The sequence below is a fragment of the Brassica napus genome, chromosome A7 (assembly GCF_020379485.1).
Source record: "Brassica napus cultivar Da-Ae chromosome A7, Da-Ae, whole genome shotgun sequence".
Lineage (NCBI taxonomy): Eukaryota > Viridiplantae > Streptophyta > Magnoliopsida > Brassicales > Brassicaceae > Brassica > Brassica napus.
Window position 1 is genome coordinate 17,394,748 of NC_063440.1, and position 19,974 is coordinate 17,414,721.

The 19,974-nt window shown below is 36.7% G+C and overlaps 4 protein-coding genes and 1 non-coding gene across 5 annotated transcripts; all 5 read right to left on the reverse strand.

The window, feature by feature from the left end:
- Positions 1–6,254: 6,254 nt before the first annotated feature.
- Positions 6,255–8,253, reverse strand: LOC106445899. The gene is made up of 6 exons (XM_013887540.3): positions 7,756–8,253; positions 7,586–7,678; positions 7,282–7,512; positions 7,095–7,197; positions 6,797–7,026; positions 6,255–6,709 (listed from the first exon to the last, which is right to left on the reverse strand). The coding sequence occupies exons 1-6, from the start codon at positions 8,076–8,078 to the stop codon at positions 6,478–6,480; spliced, it is 1,212 nt and encodes a 403-aa protein (XP_013742994.2). The 5' UTR covers positions 8,079–8,253; the 3' UTR covers positions 6,255–6,477.
- A 399-nt stretch (positions 8,254–8,652) lies between these two features.
- Positions 8,653–10,234, reverse strand: LOC106445900 (calmodulin-2). The gene is made up of 2 exons (XM_048737052.1): positions 9,874–10,234; positions 8,653–9,306 (listed from the first exon to the last, which is right to left on the reverse strand). Exons 1-2 carry the CDS (start codon positions 9,947–9,949, stop codon positions 8,933–8,935), a joined length of 450 nt encoding a protein of 149 aa, XP_048593009.1. The 5' UTR covers positions 9,950–10,234; the 3' UTR covers positions 8,653–8,932.
- Positions 9,974–13,382, reverse strand: BNAA07G16970D. The gene is made up of 2 exons (XM_013887542.3): positions 12,717–13,382; positions 9,974–11,963 (listed from the first exon to the last, which is right to left on the reverse strand). Exons 1-2 carry the CDS (start codon positions 13,159–13,161, stop codon positions 11,461–11,463), a joined length of 948 nt encoding a protein of 315 aa, XP_013742996.1. The 5' UTR covers positions 13,162–13,382; the 3' UTR covers positions 9,974–11,460.
- Positions 13,383–15,911: 2,529 nt separating this feature from the next.
- On the reverse strand, positions 15,912–16,107 carry LOC125576755. The gene has a single exon (XR_007315181.1). It is a non-coding gene; the product is annotated as a U2 spliceosomal RNA (small nuclear RNA).
- On the reverse strand, positions 15,913–19,367 carry LOC106449472 (ABSCISIC ACID-INSENSITIVE 5-like protein 2). Its single transcript, XM_048737050.1, has 3 exons — positions 18,275–19,367; positions 18,123–18,194; positions 15,913–17,833 (listed from the first exon to the last, which is right to left on the reverse strand). The coding sequence occupies exons 1-3, from the start codon at positions 18,917–18,919 to the stop codon at positions 17,753–17,755; spliced, it is 798 nt and encodes a 265-aa protein (XP_048593007.1). The 5' UTR covers positions 18,920–19,367; the 3' UTR covers positions 15,913–17,752.
- Between the last annotated feature and the right edge of the window lie 607 nt (positions 19,368–19,974).

Below are 19,974 nucleotides of genomic sequence, written 5' to 3' on the forward strand. Positions count from 1 at the left end.
CCGAACCACCCGAAACCTGAAATACCCGAACCGAACCGATACTCGAAATGCCTAGGCCTAGGTGAACCCATAAATTTATTTACTTTCTTTTTGGTAAAATAAATTTATCTACTTGGGGTCCAATGTTGACTCGTAGGTAAGCAGACGAGTATGTTTTAACGTCCTTCCACCAGCAAAGGGTCATGGACTCAAAATGTTTCACACACTGTAAGAGATAGTTTCCGCTCTCGTGCATGACTGAGATTGATAGTCTGCATGCCGGACAAAAATATTGACTTATCGGTAAGGAGTATGTTGTATATATGTTACTGCGGCATGAAACTTGGTCAATATACCTTTTTTGTTCTTTTACCAGTTGCATTCTATAAAACTCTGACATTATTATTTTAATTTTTTTTATGTCAATTAATTAGTACTTTCCATCTGTTTAATATTTTTAATCCATAACGTAAAAATCATGAAAGAGGTTAAGTTGTACATGTATGTACGAAGCATATCTCAATATTTAAATACAAAAGATCGACTAGAATTCAGTTTCAAAAAAAAAAAAAAAAGATCGACTAGAATAAGTATCATTGACTGTTGGGAAGCTAGTTAAGTTGATTCTCTAAACATGTACAGTGTCGGAAAATTTGGAGTCTCAATTATTGTGTTAAAAATATGAACTTTAAAATAGTATTAGAAAAATATAATATATATAAAACAAAGCGAGCCTTTGAGTAGCATGTGGCTAATAGCCTTGAGACGGATCGGATATCTGGAATATTTTGAGATGTCCGGATCCAGATCCGTAAAATTGTTATCCGGATTCGGGTTCTCCGGATATTCGGGGTTAGATATCCAGACTAAAATCATAATATCCGTTGATATCCAGATCCGTATCATTTAAAAAAAATTAAAATTAAAATTAAAAACTAACTAATTAAAATGATTTATTTAATTTATTTAGCCTATAATTTTTTTAAATGAAAATTTATTGAAATTGAATAAAATTAAAAAAAAAAATCATTATTTTATATGATAATTATATATAGTATACATATATAAATATAATTAATTTTTAAATATTTTAAATAAATAGTAAGTTCGAATCCAAATATCTAGACCTAAAATTTCATTATTCGGATCCGCCGAATCTGTAAAATCAAGATCCGGATCCGAACCCCCTGGATATCCATTTTTTCCGGATCGGACGGAGCAAATCCCGGATCAGATAACGGATCTCAGATATAAGTCTCAGGCCTAATGGCTAACGCTCTTCTCTCAAACAAATCCCTTCGTTTTCAGATCTCGTTTAGGATAGAGGTTCATCCGTCGCCGGTATCGATGTTACTCTCTTACCCCCTTTCTAATCGGCGTATGTGCTTAATTGACGGCGAGGCACAATTGCTGAGAAGCGGAAAATATTTCTTCTCTCTTTGCGGTGTATCAGGTAGGGTTTCTAGGGTAGGGTTCCTGTAGCGGCGTCCTCCATGAAAGCTCTGAGTTATGGTGGCTTGATGACATCTTTGGCTTCAGTGCTCCGACTGAGGACGGCGGAAAGAAAGCTGGTGTCAGATAGCTAGTCATCGGGATATATAATACCCTTGTTCGTTTTATCAACGCAGCGGCATGTGACTGCTGCTCTAAATTATCGCTACAGTTAGGGCACGCACAGCAAAGTCACGACAAAACAGATTTGTTATTCTGACACGGCGGCAAATAAAATTCGGTAAAGAGAACGCTGATAATATCAGCGACAGCGGCAACACTGGTTTCCTGCCTTTCGATTATTAGCTTGCGGCTCGCTGCGTCTTTAAAGCTCCGAATTTTTTTCTTTCATATGGTAATTGTTGGTCGCTGCCGCCACTAGCGGCGTCTTTAAAACGGACAGGAGTAATATCAGAAATATTAAACTTTTTTTGAAAAAAGAAATATTAAACATTCTATCTAACTTTATTTATTAATTGAAGTTTATTTGATTAATCAAAATATTTTAACAAATACATAATTCGATAATTTGTAACATTATGTATTTTAAAACTATATATTCACATTCAAACTCAATAAAATATATACTGGATTAAAAAATCAGGACCGCTAGATCCAGAGTGAACCTTAACGCGGTGGCATTGTTCGCCCTGGCTTCTAAACTAGCCTTGAACATGTGTTCACTAAACTTTATTTGAAATTTATGTTCACTAAACGTAGTTTAACTTATTGATTCGATCTTTATTATATGATATTCCACGACTCTTTCTACAATTGCAGTATGCATATTTTGAATATCCGGCTAAGAATACCATCACTGCAAAGAGACATATATATGAAACACTTTGGTAATCTTATGTCACTTTGGATTATATTATCTTTGGGTGTTAACCTCCTTTGTTCAAGCTTTTTTTTTTGGCCTTGGTAGAGGTGACTTTAGATTTAGCTTTTGTAAAATTTAATTTTCTTTTTTTTTTTTGATCAAAAATTTAATTTTCATTACTATGAATCAAAAAGAAATAATAACAATAACCGGCTAAGTTGTTCTTTTTTTCTTAATTTTTACAAATCGTCGCTTTATAAGTTCTATCAAAATTTATCATTTTTTCTAAAGAAAATTTGATTTGAAAATGCTATTTATCATTTGTCAAAGCTACTTTTCACACTTTTATCATCTATATATGCTTTGCTATAATCGTAATTCTTATAGTTTCCATGATCTTTTTATTTATAATACTACATTTTTTTATATCACACCACAAAGATTGAACGTTCTGATCGATACTAATTAAAATCGTGAAAAGGAGAAATATTTCGGTAATATTTAGAAGAAGATTATATAAATATTACATATGTATACAACATGAAGCATATCTATATACTTAAGTACAAAATATTGTCTAGAATAATTATCACTGATTTTAGGGAAGAAAATTGATGTGAATCCCTAAACATATGGTCACTCATGACTCAACTTACGGAAACTACTTGATTTAAATTTTTTATTAGAAAAAATATGATATTCCAACACATAAACTCAATGAAAATGGTTGGCTCACATGTGAGACAGAAAAGATATGATCTTTGAAATTTCCCTTTTGGCACTCAATCTAATAAAAAAATAGTAACCATTACAGAAACTGGTAGCTCCAAAAAAGCCGTTATTTGCTCTGCCTACCATTCACATCTCACATGATCTCTGTCGAATTTGGCTAGTCTGAAAATAGATAACATCATTCATGCAGTTCATGGAAACAAATATAGTATCTTTTTTTTTTTGCTAGAATTCAATATTAGGTTATTCACATGTTGATAATTCTTTGATTTGTAAACTATAAAACTCACTGCTTATTAGTGAACGCAGTCCGCATAAATCATTGGAAGTTGAACATAAAATCGGTAGGTGATAGAAAAACTACTGAAAGTTGACAATGTAATGCTCCGATTTGATGCCTCTGCCATCGAACCCAAACATCTTTATTGTGCTACTCAACCAATATTCCCGTTGAATATGAAAGAGTATCATGTGTAACAACTGAAACGGACAGTGCAAAACAGAGTAGGTATGAAGAGAAGACATTGGGCCAACGATGATGTTTATATAAAGAAACTAAAGATATGTGCCAACGCTAAAACAAAGGCCCAAAATGGAAACTGAAGAAGACATATGTTTTCTCTCGAATTTCAGATGCTAAGTCCATTGTATGATGGAGTTTCAGAATTTGCAGTGTCAATTTGGTGCGAACAGCTCAAGAACTGGATAAAATGGCTGAAAAAGAAAACTACTGTGGAACGATCTTAGTTGATCTTTTAAAGGCTCTACTAAGCCTTGGCAAAAAATTGGAACCGAACACCCGAACCGCAACGGAACCAAATATTCCAGAACCGAAGACCCGAACAGAAACCGAATATTCAAAAATGGAACCAAATCAAAACCCTCGAATACCTGAATGGTTCTTATATTTCTATATATGGAATAACAGGCTCCTGAAAGAACCAAACGGATACCCGAATATATAAAATATTAATTATATATATATATATACACAACATACCTATATATATTTATAGTTTAAAAATCTATTAAAAGTATTAGAAAATATTTGAGAAAAAATTAAATTATTATAAAGTATCTGAATTACTAGAAAGTATCCCAAAAGTATGCGGATATTTTTATCTGAAATATCCACAGTAATCCAAAATATTCAAGATTTTTATATCCTAATTACTCGATATTTTACCCAAATTACCCGAACTGCTTGAAATAACCAAACAAATTGGAACCGATAAGAACTAATTTTTTCCGGTTCCTAGTTTTACTATCCGAACTGAATCAAACTCGAAAGTATCCAAACCGAACTCAAACCGAAAATAGGTTATGTAGTAAATGAATCCTCTAGCCTCCTACCCAAACTACCCAACACCCAAACCAAACTGAACCGAACCAATATCTGAAATGTTCAGGCCTAGGCTCTTCTTCCTTCTTTAAACTGTAAGTCTTTACTGTTTTAATTGTATTTAGGAAATATTATTTCGGTTATGAAATTTTAAATGTAACATCCAACATATCTTCATTTTTTGTTCGAATAAAAATTATTTATAGGTGGTTCACAAGAATCACAACCTCAAGTACAATGTCGATAAATCTTTGATTGATAGACAATAAAATTCATAAAGATATATAGGTGAAGTGATACATTTATTTATGAATACAAACCTCTTAAATAATTGAAAGTTGAGAGGTGAAAAGGAAATATAGACAAGTAATGTTATTGAAAGTTGTCTTTTAAATAATTTTCTTAAGCTGGATCTTCCTCCAAAGACTACCCTTTTGATACCTTGAGGATGAAAGATGACAATGTAACTCTCCCAATCGGTGCCTTTTTTTTGTCAGCTCCCAATCAATGCCTCTCACATTAATCCAAACATCTTTCTCTATTCCATTGACAATTTCTGAAGCAGACTCCTTGTATAGGTGTCGTCAAACCTGGTATAAACTATTTTACTCGGTAATATGATTCTTATTTAACTTAATTAAAGGAACAAGTATAAGTAATGTTATTTACCGAGCTTGAAAGAACAAGGAAGGCTGATATATTTAGCTAGGGACTCAAAAATTCTTTAGCTTCCTCTTGCCCTTAATGCATAATGGGGAGTGTGTCTCCGCTTCTCCTCCTCCATTTTTGGTCTCTCTTTCTTGTTTCGCTATGGTGTTGGATACATAGGAGGTGAAACTTTCTATGGAACCGTGGAATTTTATTACGATCTAAGTCTTTCGTTGTTTCTCTCAATATTTCTGAGAGAAGAAGTCCATCAACTTGCCAAGTCGCAGGGGGTTTGGATGAGATTATGAAGTGACATTGTAAAAGTTTGAGTTCTGGTACATTGCCACGACCGTGCTTTAACATGGCTGCTGTAGTTGCGTTCACAACCAAATCAACAGGTATCAAGTCAAAGTAAGATTGATAATCTCCCAGCAAGTGAGGGATATGGTTTTTTGCATAGGCCAAGATTAAAGGAGCACTCATTATTATTTTCAGTAAAGTTAAACCATTAATAAGCCTATAAACTCAATTAATTTTCTTAAGATTTCAAATTATTATTATTAAATAATAATAATAATAAAAAACACCATACAAATCTAGCTTTGTGAAACATTTTTTTCCCAAAACATTTATCTTTGTGATTCAGAGGTAATATTATAATGGGTGTTTTGTTTTATGCGCTTCTGCTTTGGATATTTTATACATTTTGTAAAACTTAACTTGACCATACTGGACCATACGGCCTGATATTTGCTTCATTATTTACCCGGCTTTCTTTGCCTACCTTCAGTATCTGTTCTCCTCCAACACCAAGGAGCAACATCGTTGGGACTATATCACCCACCACAGGTCACCGAGCAGAGGCAAGAGTCCTTTCTTTTCTCAGTGCCAGCTGTTCTGTTAGCTAAACTCTTACTGCACCTGAAACTGAGCCATCTGTATCAATGGGTTTTGACAGAAACGCAGCAAGACAGGCGCTCATGCACTCTAGAAATGATGTCAACGCAGCCACAAACATCCTTCTTGAAGCACAAACTCACTAATTCAAAACAAAAGGCTTGTTCCAGATCCCAAAACAACACAATAGGAGAATGACTCTGCTGTCATTGGACCAACCTTGGAGCCAACATTGTCTCACCCTACATGATCGATCTAAAGACCTTGCCAACTTTCTCTGTTTCCATTTTCTAGTTTAGGATGAATTGTTTAGGTTATGTAGCACAGATTTACAGGTTAAGTAGAGAAACACTGAGAAGGTTCCTAATTTGAAACTTCAAAAACATTACGGATCTTATTACATCTCATCTTGTAGGAAGAACACATTTATACAAGAACCACCTAGGAAACCAAAAATACCTCAATAACTATGACTGACTCTTTTTTTTTATACATAACTCTAATCCAGCATTTGACTCCAAGATAGTGGGAAGTAATAAGACCTAACCTTGTGAAGGCACAAACTTTAGCTTACTGATTCTTTTCTTTCATCCTCCATGGTGTACACTGGTATCTCCCAGTTCTTGTTCTTCTTGGGATCATCAGTTAAGGTCAGATCCGTTTCATACTCTTTAAATGTTTTGAAGAATGTTTTGGCTCCCATCATAACCAGTCTCTCCACCATGAATAATTGGTAGTTATTCTTGATTATAGGATCCAGAACCTCGCTAAAATTAGATGAGTAAGCCAGTTTGTACCTGCATTGATTATAAGCAAATCCAACAACATTTCACAAACGACTCTATGTATCAGTACAAGCTTGATCTGATTAAAATGTAGTTTACCTGACGGCTAGAGGAGAGAAGAATCCAGGCGTTCTCTCATTAGAACCAATGAAAAGTGTTCTCCCACGTGGGATCTTCTTCTCTATCCTGCGAAGGATAAACTCTGGTCTTGTATCTCTGTCCAGATGAGGAAACTGAATCCTCTCAACACCGAACCTGTCTTTTCTTGTTTTCAGTTTGTCCCCTCGGCGAACGTGGATAGCATCATAATCACCGAGTTGTGCTTTTATCTGTACCAAAAACAAAAACTTGTTCAAGCTTAAAGGCTTCACCTCAAGAAGCAGAGTAAACAAACAACCTTTTCTGCGGCTTTTCTCAAACTTGGAGCTGCCATATTAGGGAGAAAGGAGTAAGGAAGCATGACGTTGCTACGGTTGCCTCTATCTTTGCACTCAACGAACCTAAACCCAAATCATCAACAATCTCAAGTAAGCTAAAACGGGACTCTAAAACAGCTTAAGAGGAGAAGCCCAAAGTGTTTTTACCATGCAAGAGGACTTGCAGTTCGGTTAATAATCAAGAGATTAGAGTAGTGACTCTCCGTCAGCCTATGACGACTGACTCCATAAACATGCGCAATCCCTCTTCCCCCCAGCTTCATGCTTGTGGATAGAACAAGATGCCATGTCTTGGAGTCGTCCAGTATCACAGGTATCTTCTCAGATATGAGGTCAATGTCATACAAAGAGTCCATTGCACAAGAGCTCCCTACCCAACTAAGAACAGTCCAAAAGAGACTAAAGATATCTTTCTAGAAAAACAAACAAGTGTTCACAGAAGAGAACTCACCCTTCCTCAGTAGCTTTGTCATCAGACCGATCAAGTATACCTTTCTTATTATGCGTTGGATTGATGCACATTCCAGAAGGCATTACAAAGGTCCTGCAACCATGAAAAGCTTCAGCCTTTTACACAGACAGTTACAAAGTCTAGAACTTTGGAGCTAAAAATCAAGTTACCTGTTGAGGAACAAGGCTTCTTCAAGCGCACACCTTAGGCTAGATTCTTGATGACCTAAGCCAGCACAAGTCTCGCAGTTCTTCCCAGGACAATCGATTCTGTTTCCCCAGTACAAGTACTTGTCCGAGAGAGTGTGTTGTCTCTTGCCGCGAGGAGTTGTCGCGAAGTAATCGATTAGGGTCTGTTGATACGGTAAGCCTAATTTTCCGGTAGAGATCACGGAGGAGAGGAGGAGGAGGAATGCGAAGACGATGAGTAGCAGAACGAGACGGTGGGATCCAGGAGAGGGTTTGGTCCTCTGAGATTTGCTCATTGTCGCCATTGAAGTGTGAAGAGAGGGGAGAAAGAAGAATACTGATACTCGTAAGATCGGAGCCTAAACGGTGCCGTTGAGAGTCTACGATTCACCGGAAGCAGAAAGAGGTGACGTGGCGGATCCCAACATCCGTTGAGCTGGCTCAGAGTCTACTAGACAATGGTTCTCCGCTTTGCCGCACAATAACGCCTGAGCAAACCGGTTAATCAAACCAAACCGGACCGAACTAGTGTAAGAACAATTCGGTTTTCGGCAGTAAACTCGGTTCAGCTGATAAATCAAGATCTATCGTTTCATCATCAATAGAATAAAATTAAAAATAGTTCCAAAATGATCCAAAAATTAAATAGTTCCAAATTTCTGATAAGCGGCCCCTGATAACCGTAAACATTATAAAGTTAAATAAAAATTTGTGAAACATGTGTGTGCACTTTACCACTTTAAAAACTGGAATCTAAAACAAATATTTCATTCAGAACCGGCCTTGATGGTAACAAGTGGCCCCTGATGGTAACAAAGCACATTGATATTTTTGTTTGATATAAGAAATGAGTGTGTGTTTTCTTAATGGGGAGAAAGGTAACACTTTAAAGAAGAACCGCATTTAACAAAACCATGATACAATGCTTTACTAGAGAGAGACCATTAATAAGAAACCACGAAACTAGACCAAGTTACAACTTACAAATAGCAATAAGAACACAAAGCAAGACTTCAAATGTAGAGAGCATAAAAGAAAACAGACCAGAGAGAGTCCCATGAATAAGAATTTAAAAACATAACAGTAATATAAGAATCACATAAAGAGTATTAGCAAACCAAGTTTGGGACTTTTCTTTTTGGGTCCAAAACCTTTACTATCACTTAGCCATCATGACCTTGACAAACTCCTCATAGTTAATCTGGCCATCACCATCAACATCAGCTTCCTTGATCATCTCATCGACCTCTTCGTCAGTGAGCTTCTCACCTAAGTTTGTCATCACATGACGGAGCTCAGCGGCTGAGATGAAACCGTTCTGGTCCTTGTCAAACACCCGGAATGCCTCCTTGAGCTCTTCCTCGGAGTCGGTGTCCTTCATCTTACGGGCCATGAGGTTCAAGAACTCGGGGAAATCAATGGTGCCGTTACCATCAGCGTCAACTTCATTGATCATGTCTTGAAGCTCTGCTTCGGTTGGGTTCTGTCCTAGAGAACGCATCACAGTTCCCAGCTCCTTGGTGGTAATGCAACCTACCAAGCAATCAAAATCAAGGATTGTTCATTATTATTCCCTTCTCCAGAAAATCAACAATTACAAAACTCAACAACAAGTTTCTCTCTTTATCTTTTTTTTTTCACACAAAACTCAAAGCAGAAAACAAGTTTCTCTCTTTATTATTTTTTCAGACAAAGCAGACAACAAGTTTCTCTCTTTCTTTATTATTTTTTCAGACAAAACTCAACAAGTTTCTCTCTTTATTATTTTTTCAGACAAAGCACACAACAAGTTTCTCTCTTTGTCCTTTTCAGACAAAACTCAAAGCAGAAAACAAACTCAAAGCAAAACTCGGTAGAGAAGCAGACATCTTAGGTAGATCCAAATTCAAAGTTTGTCTCTTTATCTTTTTCATATCGACAGCGTTTTTGGGCAATCCAAAGGGAAACTAAAGGACAAATCTAGACTAGAGATCAGGAAACTCAGATCCGTACGATATAGAGAAATAACCAAAGAGCCAAACCAGAGTTCGAATCCAGACAAAAGTACATGCATACACAAACGTATGTGTCAACATGTGGAGGCTGGAGAAGAGAACGTACCGTCACCATCCTTGTCGAATAAGCTGAAGGCTTCCTTGAATTCAGAGATCTGATCGTCGGTGAGTTGATCCGCCATTGTTTTCGTTTTCTTCTCGTTTAGATTCCTGTTTTTTGTTTTTATTTTCTCTCAAATCGAGGGAAGAAGAAGAGAGAGATTAGAGAAGTGTCAGCGAGGAAACGAGAGAAACACCGTCTTTATCGGATCCTGTTAACGACTTTTACTCTGACCCGGATCCGGATCCAACCCGGACACGGATACTAGTTAGTTAATGCTATTAATAATGGTTTTCTTCAAACTCGCCAGAGTGGACGACAATGATCGCATCACACGTTTACGCGGTCTGTACGCGGAGCATTGACTCTCATGTCAGCATAACCTCCATATGTCTATTTATGATTGGCTAACTTCGTGTTTTTGTCCTTTTTGATCATTGTCAATTTTATTTTTTTGTTTACTTCACTATCACTAGTAAAATGTTTTCAATTCCTCATATTCAATTTCTTTAAAAAAATTGTTTTTCATATAACCATATATATTTGATTCATCTAATCAGTATATATCATATATATACATAACTTTGACATTCCAATAGACTTACTAATTAATGGTAGTGCATATGCAAATGTTTTTTTTTTTTTGTTCAACTGCAAATGTTATCTATGTTCTCAAATTATATTTAGTTTTGGTTGTTTATTGGAAAAAGTCATAATTAAATATGGTTAAACGGTAATAGTGAATGATGGGTGTGTGAGATATGGAATAAAGTTACAAATTGGAAGTTGGGCGAATGAATGTCTTATATATAAAGAGATATCTAATTCTAATTAGTACGAAGTATTCTGGGAAAGAAACCAAAAATAAAATTATGCGGGTTTGCCTAAAATTCAAAATAGACAATATCGTACTAATTAGACAATATAGAGCTGAACACGAAATTTCACAATCCCAACATTGTGATACATTAGAAATTGATTCACAATATGTGTGAATGAAACCAAATCATGAAAAATATATATGCTTAGTAAATAAATTTTATAAACTTTCCAAAGATTAACACATCTCCATTAATAGATTTACGGGCTGAATGAACGGGTGTAGAGATCCACTAGCGAAGACGGTGAAATCTCACGACTGAAAAAATATATGATTAAATTTAACCATTTGCACCCTTGTGAAAGACAAAAGGACCAAAATAGCACTAAATCAAGTTTTTGTTCCCAAACTAGCACTCAAGGCCAAAAGTCACAAAAATAGCACTCGAGTGGTAGGGTTTAGGGTTTAGAATTTAGGGTTTAGGGTTTAGAGTTTAGGTTTTAGGGTTTAGAGTTGAGAATTGAAGTTTTGGGGATAAGATTTTAAATTTTGAAAAATAAAAAAATTTAAATTTTTCAAAAGATAAAATGCTATTTTGGTCATTTTAGTTTTTGAGTGCTATTTTTGTGATATAAATTTAGAAAGGTGCTATTTTGGAGATTTGCCCCTTGTGAAATGTTCGTCTTTGATTATTAATACAAAAAGTTATAATAAAAGAGCTACAACATGCGTCATAGGTGAAAACTGTCGCGACTATGTTATGATCAACCACATCAAAACACTAATCTTCTTCGACATGCGTCGAGCGGGAGTGAGTTGGTACTACCACGTCGGATGTGTCGGCGTCCACTTCCTTTGTCATGACCATCAGCAGAATCAACCGCTGGTTTATGACACTTGTTGTTGTCGTAGTGGGAGAAGCAGAGCTCGCCAACGATCTCTGTGATTAAATCCCGACAGATGTGGTCATGAAGGGCCAAACCGATCTTACCAACCTCTCTTCGTTGACCAGATACCAAGTCATCACAAACCTGGTTCACGCTGTCCATCAAGCTCCGTGATCTCATCTTCCGCACCACAAGTGGCAATGTGCAACGTGTATCTATCGTTCTCTTGGAAATGACGTCATTATGATCGGGTTTAGTGACTAGATTAATGTTGTTGCCTTTGTACTCGTGATCGTTCATCATCGTCGAGAACATTGTTGTGTTCGTGTCTGTTTCGTGTATTGTCGTCTTCGTGTTATTATTTGTTTGCATCCCCACGACGACATCTCCTGCCACCATTAAGCAAATAAAATAAATTATACAACTTAAAAGTGATATTCTTGATTTGGTACCAAAAGTAAAAGTGGGCTTCATGAATAAAGGAATAAAGGCCCCTTAAAAGCTGTTTCTACTTCATCATTTGTCTAACATGCTTCTTTCTCCTCACTCTTTCTACACTTTAATTAGACATAAATGATGTTACATTAGACTAAGACTATACCTAACTATTAATTAATCCCCTACCTTTTTGACTTAATACCATTTTGAACATTATTTGCCAACAACTTTGAAGTGAACTCAAGTAATAACAAACGTCACCTCGCATCAAATAACACATTTCATGCATGCATGAAATGGTTAGAGCAATTACATTTGTTTATCTCTATTTATTATTAAATTTTTAAAAAAAATGATGAGACTGTCCTCCACTAGTGGACATACTCATGGTTTCATCACCATCAAAGAGACAAAACTCTTTGCCCTTCCCAATCTATCTTCATTAATTTTCATTCTTTGTTGCTGCTTTAATCTACACACTGTTCTCCTAGTTTTAGTGCTTCTTCTGAACGTTAATGAATCCAATGGTTGATCCATAAAACGTGGATATTGATGACAACTAAACCACGCACCATGACCCAGAACTATACTAAGTAACTAATAGGTTAAGTGTATATCCCACATTAGACATGTTGAGTTGTGTTTTGTGATTAATATTTAATAAATGGACCATGACTTGTTTATATGGGTTTAGAGAAACTCACCGGTACGCGCCTTTGGTGGTGAAACCTCAAGTTTCTTGTGAAGAAGGTAAGTGGTTTTGATGACGTTGATGGTTCTCCGGAGCTCCTCTAAGTCCCGGTCACATTTCTCTAACGCTCCGACAAGACTCACCCTCGCTGCATCTTCCTCCACTCCTTCGTTGCGTGGAAGCGGCGGCTCGACCTTCCCTCTACCGTCTCCATTTGTTGTGTCTTCCGGAGGAGCGTAGACGACTGTTCTATGTTCTTGTTTCTTTGAGCCTAAAGTGATGGATTTGCGGCGGTTGGAGGAGAAGTTGAAGGTTGATAGAAAGAGGTTGAAGAATCCCGGGAGGCAGCCAGAGGAAACGACAGAGGAGTTTGAGTTTCTCCGAGGAGGATTATGGTTTTCCCGCCATGAAGATGAAGGAGAAAGCAAGTTCTCAAGTTTATTCTTCTTCGCAGTCATTGTTTGTGTTTATGTGTTTCTTGAGCTCTTTCTTTTCTCACTATCTAAAACCTTAAAACCACTTACTCGATATTGTTATTTTATTCACTCCAACGGCAATTAAAACACTAGACCTTTTTCGTGTTTTAAGTTTTGCTTTTCTTTATATTTTTTTCTTTTCCCTTTTATTTTGTGATTTTTACTTTCGTGTTTTAGGTTTTGCTTTTCTTTATTTTTTTTTTCCTTTCCCTTTTATTTTGTGATTTTTACTTCAGGGTTGGTCCATTGGCACATGTCAAACACTGGGAATACTAATGCTTTTACAATTGCGATTTATCATTAGCTATAGACATTATAATGTCTTTTGCCGTTTTTATCTAAGTTTTTGTTGTTGTTACCATCTACGAATTTTTTTTTCTAACAACTCTGAATTAAACATAACCAAGACTTTGAAATGTGACACACTGATATCATATAGTAGCATATATATATATATATATAAGCTTCTAAATTCAAACTTTTTAACTTCCATTTTAATTTTACAATATTTCTGCAATATCAAACTATTCAATGAAAATATAAATCATTTTGGAACAGTGAAAGCAATTACTTTGGATTCAGATGATAAAAATGATCCATAAATAAAATTTAGAACCCTAATCAAGAATAGACATAAGGAGTTTAGCACAACGCTCAATGAGAAACAAAAGGACATGTGATTATGAGTGTTCTTTAAGATTCATGTCCTTGTGCATGCTGGACAGAGAACACTTTTAACCTTTTTTTCCTATCTATAGGAATTAAATCTTTTTTTTTATATGGCTAAGTTATTAATTATATGGCGCACTATAGTTTGAGTGGACCATATGCCAAAGGCATATATAAAATAATCAAATATACCTCAAATGAACATTTCTCGCAAACTTCAAAAACTAACATAATCACATTTATAATTGTAGTTTCTATACCCTTTTTTGGTTAATCATAGCTTCTATATATCTTTAAAATAGAAACTACACTAAACTTTTGGTCAGAGATCGTTAAAAAAGACACTGACTATTTTCCAGAAGTACTTGCAGTGTGAATTAGACTTTGAAGAAAGAACCAACTGTCCACAAACTGATCTGCACATCTGTAAATCAAAACTGCAAGTGATGTGGTGTCATGGTGCATAGCAATGAACCATAAACATTTGAAGTTTCAAGTAACAATATGACTGACAAAAGAAACAAAATATATTAGCCCCAGACGAAGAAACCAGAGAAGCTGATTACATATGAATAAGCGAATAGGAAAGGCCAATGAAGAGGAGAAAACTAAACTAAACAACTTAAGATTATAGATCTTTCCATATTTTTGTAGTCGCTATAGCGGAGCTGTTCTGCATATATACTACTGTCTTGGCAGCCAATGAAGAAAGTAGAACGCACAGGATCAACATTCACTAGGGCATGCGCCATGCCACTAGAATTTAACCAATACTGTTGTTTCATCCTCTCCAATATCAACACCTGGGCATAACCTTTTTCGACCTTGTGGTTCTCCAGCTTCACACATTTTCATATTGATACAACCATAACATTGTCATTTGTCAGATGGATGATTTTGGTTCATTTTGACCACAGATCAGTAGAAAATGGAAAGCCTAGATGCAATCGTGACAGACAAAGACTTAGACTATGTAAGACGAGCTCACCACATCACTAAACATCTACAAATAGTAATTCGTCTTTTTCTATCTAAGATGATGATTAGTAGTTTCAGTGATCACTGAGCAATTGACTGATGATATAAGTCCAATAGCCACAACATATTCATGATAGATTCAGAAGTGATTATCTCCTTGTTTTCTAAAAAGTAAACAGTCATAGTACAAAATTAAAGACCAAGTAAGCGAACCAAAATCAAAGAAACTCTACTCTGGGGTTTCTTCTAGAGACTCTAAACACTTCCAAAACCTCAAATCAACCAGCCTGCCTTTGCATCTGATCAATTCTCTACTTTTTTGTTACAATAATTCTCTACTTATACTCATCAAAAGACCAATGTTATGTGACACACAGTTAGTTACACCGGTTATGGCATGATGCAACTTCTAAACTGTCTATCTTCTTTAGCCAGACATATTTGCATACATGGATAAACAGAAATATCAGATATTCATTCCTACTAGAGGTCTCAGCAGGCAATAATTCTCCCAATATGCTCTATCAATGAGATGGATGATGATTCTTACCCTGAATTTTGTCTTGGCTCCCCATATGACCAACGTCTCATTACAGCTATGGGTGTATGTGGTTTCACCAAGCTGGTGATCACCAACATGAATGGAAAAACACTACACAATAATCTAACTTCAAGATTAGTCAGTCACTCCTAAGATCATCATTGACAAGTGAGTTTCCATAAAAAAATTTCATAACAACATATAGTAGATTGGTTCCATACTTCTTATCCATTCCTTTGTATAAACTCTCCAGTCACTTGAGGGTGAAAGCTAAAACCAACCTACATCCAAACTCGGATGAGAACTGAGAAGAGTGAGATGACAATCTCTGGTCCTCGATGGTTCGTTCGCCATGTTCGAATCTTCCTCCGTACTTCTATATCCAGTTCACTTCTGGTCAGTGATGATTGGCTTGTACAACAATCCTGTTTTAATCTAAATCTTTTATTACTTCTGGTTAGTAATTAGCTTGTAGACAACTTTGGGGGTTAATCTAAACGATGTCAGATTATTTGACTTAATAGAAAATTGAACTAAAAATTTGGTGGGTTGAGCCAGGTCCATGCAGTAGTGCAACGCTTGGACGACTCGCGAAAGCCCAGATAGCAAGCTATCTTATTGGGCTTTCACCCTTAAAAAATAGAGTTAATATCGTGTGGTCCGATGGACCACATATCAGATATTAAACTGATAAGAACAGATACTACACTTGATCTTAGCCAAAAGGCCGAGAAAGGTATGATTTGTATGGATGGACTCGGCTTCATTATATAGTGCAAGCTTATGACCACTGCCTCTCTATCTTACCGATGTGGGGAGTTTATAACAAAATCTCTTTGCTTAACTATAAGAAACGCAAGCAATACAACGCCGGTTGAGTCTCCATTGTCTTTTTTTCGGTTTAGCCTGAAGGGTTGATTTCATCGGTTTGGTTATCCAGTTCTGGTCACAGATTTTGAAGATGATCCCAAATGCTCTGCAGTGAAGCAATAGTTTTTCAAGTCAAGATCAAATACAAGGCTATACAGACAAGACTCGACTCGAGCACTGTTTCGGTCGTGTTGTTGCTTCCAAGGTCTGAGCTAAAACCTGTAAGGCAGCCAAGGGTTTGCATCCATTGGAATCATCACGAAAGCTTAAAGATTTGCGCAATACTGTTTGCAAAACTGATGATGATATAGCACAGCTATGGGAATGTGGTTTGCTACTAGATGAAAGTGTTTTTCTAGAGTAGTTTTACAATTTTAATCCTTTCAAACAATGACACAACTATGTACAAAAGTGTTTTTTGTCTTGAATAAATTTAACATTCATTCAAAAAACAAAAAAACTGATGATGATTTTTTTTTTTTAATTTATAGTTGAATGAGTCTAGGAACAGTTCAAGGGAGACTTCCAATAGTTAAACATGTTGAGTAATGGAATGCATTAAGGCTCCTATGTATTCAACTACAATTACAGCCAATGCAGCAGACAGAACGTCCCAGAGTCTCCTGTTTCTCTTATAAACGTAGAAAATGCAGCTGCAGAGTAGAATCTCACGAAGAGAAAGAGCAGTTTCATGGGTGGGGAGATCTTTCTGTTTCTCCCGACTTTTCACCAGAAGCTTATTAGTCCTGAGCGCTTGTATTAGTCTTGTACGTATGGAACTTTCATTACTTTAAGAGCAGGATGGTGAGAATCTAATCTGCACCCACAACCAAGCTTCGGCTTGTTGTCCACGACATTCTCCTGAAGAATGCAAAAGACACACTTGATTGGATAATGGAAAGATGGATTCAGCATAAAATTTTCTTAAAAGTGTGCTAAAGGGAATGCTTCCATAAGAATCTGATGCAAGGGATGGGTATAAGGACCGTACAACTACTTAGTTCACTATGGCATTTTGGTTTTTGTTGTGAAAGCATTTGTGTTCCCAAGCCTCTACTTATTTGTTAAAGTGAGAAGACTAATGAAGTTCCTGGTCTTGTGAATCTCTTTGGCACCGCATGGTTTAAAGTCAAGCTTGGCTGTTGCAGAACATATAGCAAACAGATTCTTAAGATTAAATTTAAGATAATGTTCTACATTTGAGAACAAAGCTGGCACATAAGTGTAAAGCTTGGCAAATTCAAACAGTTTCCCTTTCTGACTGATCCATTTACAGACATACTTATAAAGTATTGTTGTATTCAAAATCTACAAACTCAAGTTTTCTTCCTCTGTTCCACAACCAAATTTGATATCAAAGAAAAAGATTGATGCTGCTACTAAAACAAGAAACTTAATAGCATTGCTCCAAGCCAAGAACAGAAACTCTACGGAATGTACAAAGAAACAAAGATGTTTTCCTCTCTCTTTTTTTTTATATACGCAAACCGACAAAAGTGTAAAAAAGTTTTGAGATCAGAAAGGAGCTGAGCTTGTTCGTCTGAGCTGCCGCTTGGGATCAGGCGGTGGTGAACTTGGGAGTATCTTCTCTACCTCCTGCAAAGTAAAAAAAAAGAGTAAAATAATGTTTGTTATGTTGTGTCTTATGAGCCAAACGACTCAAACAAGAATCAAAAAAACAACACAGACATAACCTTGCAGAGGTTGTGTCTAACATTATATATCATTTCTTTTGTTCATGGTTTCATTCCTTAATCGTCTATTGTCTACCATGCTTGTCCCCAGTCCCATACCCATTCCCTCTAATTCAAATCCATAACTTTATACAAGTTCAATTTTAATACCAATCACAATCAAAAAGGGCCAAGGGTGCAAAACATTTTACCTTTTGCCTCCTGAGTCTTTCGTTTTCCTCTTCTAACCGTGAAACTTTGATCTCTAGCTCATGAGTGTAAGCCTGATCATCAACACACCCAGTGTTAGACAACCAAGACTAATAACAACACCACATTTTCAACTACAGAAAGTAGCCGTCACCTGTTTCCTAGCTCGAGAACGAGCTGCAGACTCTCTGTTCTTAATCATTCTCTTCTGCTTCCTCTCAACAATCTTCTCCACAACTTCTCCTGACGCCACCCTCTTCCTTCCTGGAGTTTGCGTATCTGACAAACCACCCATCAAAGAAGCCTGAGACACCATCACTTGCATGTCTGCAACCAGATATGGCAAGAATGACCGAGGCTGTGTCATTGACGGAAGCTGATGATACTGAACCCATGGAGCTAAACCAGCAGCACCACCAGGATCGTCATGGTTCGAACCAGGGATAGTCTCAGCCACAACACCTGCTTTCAACAACAAGTCCTCAAGCGTCATCTCCCCAAGCGCACCCTGCTTGTCTCTCCTCTCGTGAGCACTCCCACCATTCTTATTATCCTGCTGAATGTCTTTCCAGACCTCATCAACAGTCTTCTTGCTGAGATCACGCGGCAAAGCCAAACTCCCCTGACGAGAGAGACCCTCGTTGAGAAGCTCGTCAAGATTCATGCTTCCAAGTGATTTACCAGAACTACCCAAGTGGGTTTGGACCTCGTCGAGTGTTAAGGTATAGAGAGAGGAGCCTTGCTGCCTATTCAAGAACTGAGATTTAGGGTCTTCAACAATAACCCTCTGAGAATCCATTAAGCTTAGTAGCAGCAGCTAACAATCAAAAAGGAACAATCTTTTTACAGCACGCGGCAGAGAGACAATGAAACCCAATGAGAAGAAGTAGCAATCTGAAAGGGTCTTGGGAACTGCATGCAGCATCGAATGCAGTTACTAAACTTGGGAATCGCAAGAATATTGTTTTTCTTTTCTTTTCTAGCGAAGATACAGAAACGCTAGCGAGGAAGAGTAATAACAAAAAGAAAAGGAACAATCTTTTGGAAAAGGGTAAGTAAACGAATTGGAGCTTGAAAAGGATTAGATCTGTACAAGGGAGTCTTTCTCGAAGTGGTGTAGTTGTAAACCTTTTGATTCAGAAAGTGACACTCCCAAGCCTACTGTGCAACTTTTCAATCCGTCCCTTTATTTTTTTGAAGAGAATTTTGTTTTTAATAATTGTGATTACTGATTAGTGATTACTTTATAATGAAGGTGGGTATCGTGGTTTCAAACTTCTCCATGGCTTTTGAATTATCTCTTGTGAAGCTTTGTAGGCTTTGGCTGTGGTTGATAGGATCTTTTACAGCCCTGCATCAACACCTTGGTAATGGTATCACTCCCAAGCCAGACCCATACAAGAGCAGCAGCTTCAGCTCCCCAAAACTGGATAGGTTAATCAAAATGTTCAAAACTGATAGTACTGCAGGCAGAAAAATGAATAAAATTCATGAAACCGTTAGGCAGAGAGATGGAATAAAACTATTTATAAAATTCGGAAAACTTGGAATTCCATAGGCCAGGAGCCAAGGAGCATTGTGTTTTAGCTTTACAAATGAAAGTTCTAAGGGAGATGTTTCAGAAAACTGAAAGATAGAACAATGTTTTTAGGAATATCATAAAGAGAGAGTGGTTGGTGAAAACAAGATGGAAATTAAAACTCCTTGCACAATGAACTTTAAGAATAAGAACAGTTTTTCTTTGGCAATGCAAGACATGACCTTCAAATGTTTTGTGTGGCTCCTCTAAAGAAACATAGATTCTGCGTATGCTCATATTTTCTTCCTCGATAACCAAATGGTTCAATGCAAGTT